The sequence below is a fragment of the Chelonoidis abingdonii genome, chromosome 25 (genome assembly GCF_003597395.2).
Source record: "Chelonoidis abingdonii isolate Lonesome George chromosome 25, CheloAbing_2.0, whole genome shotgun sequence".
NCBI classification, from domain to species: domain Eukaryota; kingdom Metazoa; phylum Chordata; order Testudines; family Testudinidae; genus Chelonoidis; species Chelonoidis abingdonii.
In genome coordinates this window covers 8,325,466-8,332,091 of record NC_133793.1, presented here as the reverse complement: position 1 = coordinate 8,332,091, position 6,626 = coordinate 8,325,466, and the positions used below count along the sequence as shown (strand labels likewise).

General features: G+C 46.5%; 1 protein-coding gene across 2 annotated transcripts in view; it reads left to right on the top strand.

The window, feature by feature from the left end:
- Positions 1-4,504, top strand: part of IFNLR1 (interferon lambda receptor 1) — a 12,323-nt gene extending 7,819 nt beyond the window's left edge. The window contains exons 5-7 of one of the 2 annotated variants that reach the window (XM_032789548.2): positions 310-466; positions 1,167-1,297; positions 1,912-4,504. In XM_032789548.2, coding sequence (XP_032645439.1) covers positions 310-466; positions 1,167-1,297; positions 1,912-2,844 — 1,221 coding nt within the window. In that variant the 3' untranslated portion in view covers positions 2,845-4,504. Of the gene's footprint in view, positions 1-306; positions 467-1,166; positions 1,298-1,911 lie in introns of both variants that reach the window. The other variant, XM_032789547.2, reaches the window with a different exon arrangement.
- Positions 4,505-6,626: the final 2,122 nt, after the last annotated feature.

Here is a 6,626-nt window from a genome sequence, read left to right as displayed (position 1 = left end):
ACTTGTCATGCAGCGCTGTGTAGCCTGGAGATTTTTTTCAAACGCTTTGGCATTTCGTCTTCTGTAACGGAGCTCTGATACAACAGATTTGTCTCCCCATAAAGCGATCAGATCCAGTCAAATGAGAAATACCAGTGCCAGACCAGGCGTCTGTGGAGTGATAATGTTGTTCTTGCCTGGCTAACATCTACACACAAGGAAGAGGAGAGACATGTCACAAAGGTCCCTCCAGAGTCTAAACAGAGGATTCAGGTCTGAATAGAGAACCCCAACCATCTCCAACCCTCTGTTTTCCTTGTGTCTCAGCAGACGCAGTACTACGACAACATGAAGTGGGACAAGGTAACAATCAACACTCGGGAGATTAGCGGCAATTACTGCCTGAGTGCCAGGGCTTCTTTCCAAGTAATCCAACTAAAACACAGCGAGTTCTCCAAGCCGATGTGCGTGCTGTTAAAGTCCAAAGGTATGGCCCTGCTGGGAGGAAGCATGGGGATTGGTTGAGAAGGGACAGGGCTGAAAGGAAATTTTTCCATTCAAACTGGTTTTTGACGGAGAATTGGGTGGTCCAGGAAAGAGGCTGGTTTTGCAAAGAAGTGTCTCCTTTCTGTGAAAATTTTTGTCAGAAGCCAAAATGCCCGAAAAATTGAGACTTTGGCCAAAAACCAAAATATTTTAACCAAAATAACTTGGTATTTCAGCCCAGAATTTTTGGTATTTAAATTTCCCTTGAAAATGTAAATTGTCCATGGAGAACTTAGATTAAAGGGTTTTCTTTTTTCCATTTTCAGCAACGTTTTCTGTAAAAAAAATCAGTTAGGTTTTGACCAGCTCTAGACAGGACGCTGGTCTGGATGTGGGCCGACCTGAGTTCTGTAGCTGGCCAAATCACTCCCTTATCTAGACTGTTGTCAAATGAGGAGAATGACACTGAGGTTTGAGATCGACGGATGAGAAGTCCTCTGTAAGTAGGGTGACCAGAAAGCAACTGTGAAAAAACAGGAAAACGGGGGGAGGTAATAGGTGCCTATGTAAGAAAAAGTCCCAAAAAAATGGACTGTCCCTATAAAAACAGGACATCTGGTCACCCTATCTGTAAGAAGCTAGTAGTACTCGTAGAACATGTCCACAGCAACAGAACTATTTCTTGGCTTTCTCTCTTGCAGACATGGACTGGAAGTTCCTAGTCACCATTGCAGTCCCATTGCTCGTCCTGCTTTTCCTTTGCACTGCTGCTGCATCCATCCTATGTCTGTGTAAACAAGCTGCCAAGAGAGTGAAGAGGCCTCAAGCTTTGGTACGCAAAGACTGCATTATTGGGCCAGTCCTGGAAGCTGATGTGTTCCTGCAACTCTTCCTGATTTCCTCGGCACTTCTCGGGATTGAGTCCAGAACTGAGAGCAGATAACACATACTTCAGTGTATTTGTACAGTGGTAGCACACAACTTGCGTGTGACATAAGGCTTAGGAAAGGGATAGATAATAGGACAGAAAATATCATCTTGCCTCTTTATAAATCCCTGATATGGCCACATCTTGAATACTGTGTACAGATGTGGTCGCCCCATCTCAAAAAAGATATATTGGTATTGGAAATGGTTCAGAAAAGGGCAGCAAAAATGATTAGGGGTATGGAAGAGACAGGAGCGGCTTCCAGCCACAGGGGAGGAGGAGGGTGGAAAGGGATGACCTGGCCTGTGTCTTTGCAGAGCTCAACTCCTCTCCTCCCCCAACCCCCAGTGTGGCTGGAAGCAGCTTGTCCCTTTCTGCCCGCACAGTGTCAAAAGGCAGCTATCACCTCCAGGTTATGGAAGGGACAGGCTCTCTGGCACGTCCCATGTTGCTTTAAAAAGTATCTATCAAAATGAAAACCTCCTTTAACCTGTCAATCTCATTTCCCTTCCCGCTAGGATTTCTCCCATTTCAGGGCTCCTGGGAAGATCCTTGAGAAGGAGCCCAGCAAAAAGGAGTTCTTTGATGAAGACCTCCTCGTCTGCACGGAGAAGCCAGCATTGGAAGGGAGAAGGAGTTGTCCTTCAGTGAGGAACCACATATCACTAAAGGCTTCTCTCCTCTCACTCTGGGAGGAGGAGGACGACGACGATGACAGCAGCAGTTTCAGACCCTACACTGAAATGCCTCAGTTCCTGAAGAGAGCTCCCAACTGCCAAGCAGCCAGCACGAGTCACCAAAGGTCCAACTCAGGTTCTGAACTGGACAGCTCTCACTTTGAGGGAGGATCTGTGTCTGACCTAGCACGGTTAGGGTTCTCTCAGCTTGTTTGGAGAAGGGACTCGGCCAAGGGGGACACCTCTGGGTTCCAAGACAGCGAGAAATCCTTTCTTTCTGAGAGTTCCTCCTTGGGAGACTTCTCTCTCTTTGAAGCCCAATATCCCGCTGCTAATGGACATAGGCAACATGTCTGTCAAGGAGACACCTTCCTTCAGGTGACTGTGTTGACGGAGGGGCTCAATGGGAAGCCTCCTGCTTATGAACACCACCTGCCAATTAGTGGTCCCCATAACACCAATCATCAGCGGCATCCTTATCCTGACCCAATAGTGTGTGTCGCACTAGAAGTCAGTCAGGACTCTGATGGCTTCCCTCTTGAGGGGCAGCTTGTTTGCTTCCAGACTTTTAAGCTCGCAGAGGACGAGGGCATCACAAGTGACAGCGACAGCCTCACAGTGTGCTTGGAAGAAGACCTATCACCCCCGGCCTCGCTAGTAAGCGAGACTTTTGAAGCTGAGACACCGGGGAAAGGTGGCAGCTTGCAGCAAGAGAGAGATCCAACCTTTAAATTCCAGGGATATCAGCATGTGCGTTATATGCCAAGGAAGTGATGGGGATAGCAGTCTTGTGGCTGGCCTGGATCTAGGGAGCTCCATCCAGGAGGAAAACAAGGACAAGTGTTTGTCAGGCCCAAGATTTATGCTGCTTGTGCATTACCACCCATGCAAAATGCTTTCTGCTACTGTTTGTCCTGCTAGGGCTAGGTCTTCACTCACAGAAAGAGGTGGGTTTTTATCACGGGGAAAAACAAGGCACTTTGTAGTTTTACCATGAGGTAAGCAAAGTGAGGTTGACCCCAGGCAGGGGTATGGTGCTAGTCTTGCCTAGCTACCTCATGGTATCACTACCCGTGCCTTGTCTCCACTTAGAATTTTACAGTGAGATAAGGATCTCAGGTTAGTTATTGTTAAGGTTGCATGACCTCAGTCATGGAGGTCAGGGAAGTCATGGATTCAGTGACTTTCCAAGACTTCTGCAGTGGCTGGTGCCGCTGACCCTAGGGCCATCCAAGCAGCTGGCCCCAGGAGCCTCAGCAATGGCTAGCCAGGTGCAGTCAGTGCCCGTTGCCAAGCAGGGGCAGCTGTCAGCCCCCAAAGTTCCCCCAGAGCAATGATGCCCGCGGGCCCCAGGAGCAGCTAAGATTTAGTCAGGGGTATTTATAGTAAAAATCATGGACATGTCATGAGCAAGAAACAAATATTCTTAGCCTTAGTTATTGTACTGTAAAAACCGCACGCCTTTGTGTCAGTGAAGACACAGTCAAGGGCTGTGTAAAACTGCCAGCAAAACTCTGGCAACATGGCATGTTCCAGTTGTATGTGGATTTCAATCCAGGCCAGCACACTTCTGTTTTCCCAGCTGTCATTGTGCAGTTGCTTCCCTTGCTGGGTGGGACAATCTAGGGTGGACATTTGCCTCCCATGTAGACTTGGGGCCACATCTGCTTTTTGTGGGGTAAAGGGAGCTTCCCCGTTAGCCTGCAGAGCTCACCAGAGAGAACAAACATTGAGGCCAGCAATGGGAGATGTTTGTTTTGGTTATTTATTTTGATTGATATAAAAACAGACCTGTTGGTGCTGAAACTCACCCTGCTGAGCAGAGTGCCTCCAAGCTGCTGTGTACTGAAGCAATAATGTTCTGGGGGGTAAGGGGGGTGCATGTGTGCGTGTTTGCATTTCCCCACCACAACACAGGGCCTCATCTGCTCATCTGAGAAAGCCCACGCTATTTGCCAGAATGGAATCCCTTCCAGCCCCTCCCATTAACACTTGGTCAGAGTGAAATTCTAAGCAATTCATTGTGCACACTGCTTCATTTGTGCCAGGGCTGCCCGGCACTGCTAGGCATGGCATTTCAGAGCCCTGGCGCCACTGGGCTGGATGCATTCATTATGAATGTAAAATAATTGCTTGAGGCCTGGGACATAATTGCTTGAGCCTCAGAATCTCTTTCATTACAAATTAAGCACTGATCGTACATCTTTCCTCCAAGAATAGTATTTGCTGTTGTAGGCTGCATTCCCTTGGTGCTTACCCATTTCTGAGGAAGAGTCAAAGCTCCAATACCACCCCAAACTACCCCAGAAGGAGGTGCTAGACAGAGGTGGGATCCGTGCCCGTCTCTAGGGGCTGATGGTGTTTTACTTGTGGTGTTTCCAGCTAAAATGAACTTGATGTGTATGTTTTATTCCAGTAAAGGAAATCAAGAAAAGGAGACTCATTAAAGGGGAAATGGTGAGGTGCCTTTGCTCAGACTTCTCCATGTTCATGGAGTCATACCTTAGACAGTTTACACCAGGAGAAAAAGGCAGGGGAGTATTAATGTGGGTCTTTAATGTTCATAGCCTTCAGGGGATGGGGAGACTAAGATTAAGCACCAGAAGCAAGGGAAGGGGTCAGGTGATGGATAATGGCAACAATCTCTTTCACCATTATTGGTCACTCCCTATGTTTCAGATCAGATAATGATTAGAGAAAGACAGCAGCAAGCCACAGGGTTCAGAACCAGATCTGGACTTCAGCATATTATCATAGAATCATAGAAGATTAGGGTTGGAAGAGACCTCATGAGGGCATCTAGTCCAACCCCCTGTTCAAAGCAGGCCCAACACCATTGTTTCAGACTAGACTCCAGTAGTGACTGAAAGTTGTTACCATTTGACAGTTTGACAGTCTGTGGGAAATGAGTTGTTGGTCTCAGTCCAGTTCTCGGTGGACATGTGTCCATATCACAATTGCCTTTGTCCCCCTTTGTATGGGGAATTGTAGACCCAGATACAGAACCAGATTTGCTTCCATCTGCAGATTTGGGAGGAGAACATAGGCTAAGAATTTGCTGCATGTTTCAGGGATCTGATTTCTTTATCTGAGGGGAGTTTGCAGGCTGATTTGCAGAGATGCTAAACTCAGGCCCACAGTGAGCAACGGAGGGGATGTCCATCTCTAAAAATCAACCTTTAATGTGAAAACAAATGCTATGTGTCTAACCTGCCACCAGAGAGCAGTGGTTTAGAAAGTTTGGTCTCTGGGGCTGCTGCTGTGATGTTAGAGAGACAGGATGGGTGAAGTAATTTCTCTTATTGGACCAACTTCTGTGGGTGAAAGAGACAAGCTTTTGATTTACATGGAGCTCTAACTCAGTCTGTTTGTACACACCCAGCCAGCAGCAGTACTCTGGCAAGCTTTAGCAAAACTTCAGTGATTTGGGATTTAGTCTCACATAATGTCAGCACCGCTGATCTTGCTGTCTGTGAATGCAGGAGTGTGATCTATTGGGAAGAACAATGCAGCTGGATGCTCTTTGTTCACAAATTATTGGGCCTACGGGAGGAATCCCTGGGTTGAACGCTCTGACCTGTATAACGCGGGAGGTCACACTAGATGATCAAATCATCGCTCTGGCCTTAAAATTTATTGACCGCAAAATCAGAGGACAAGGTTTCTCACCCTTTCCCCCCTGGTTCAAAGTTCCAAGCAGAGTTTCATGTTAAAGCTGTGTTATAAATGACACTCGTTCCAGTTCTGCCTCACTGGAGCTCACAGACCCCCACAACCTTGGGAAGGTTGGACTCCAACCCCATTTCTGAGCTTTACAGCTTGGTCCCTCTCTCTCTGAAGAAACAAAAATTCCATGAGGCAGGTTCCATCCCTCCACAAATGAAGACAGACAAGCAAGGCCTTCAAATAATAATCTCAAAGCATCTCAGGTGATGCAACACTCTTGAGGACTAAGGGAAGCACCCCCATCATGGTCTTTACATAGGTTATCATGAGCTATAGCAAGTCTCGTCAACATGGGGTTGTAAGTAATGTTGGGATATTTTAGGGTTAAGTATAACAATAAGCTGCTAATGTGCTGACATGGCATTAGGGGACAAAGGCATATGTGGGCAATATCTTTGTGTCTAATACATAAGTTACAGATTCTTCAGTATTTCTTTGTCTAATACATAAGTTGCAAATTCTTCAGTATTTCTTTGTCTAAAATATAAATTGCCAGATTGTTCCCATCTCTGTTGTTCATAAAGATTGATAAGGATGCAACTGCAGAAGCTTCAGGAGAACTGCCCTTTGTGTCAATGAAGGTAAAAGGAATATTATCTTCCCCTCCCTCCCTTTCCCAGCTACATAAACAAGCCTGGCTTAAGGCCCCTTCCTCTCTCCCCTGAGAACTGCTGATGAGGGAGATTTATGGCAACAAATTGTTGCAAAGAAATGTATCTTCAAGATAAAAGTAACATGTAATGTTATGAGTACTAAATAGGGGTGGGTTTACTAAGGGTAGGTGTTTCTATTACTTAAGGGGTTTTGGGGTATTGTAATGGATGTAGGTG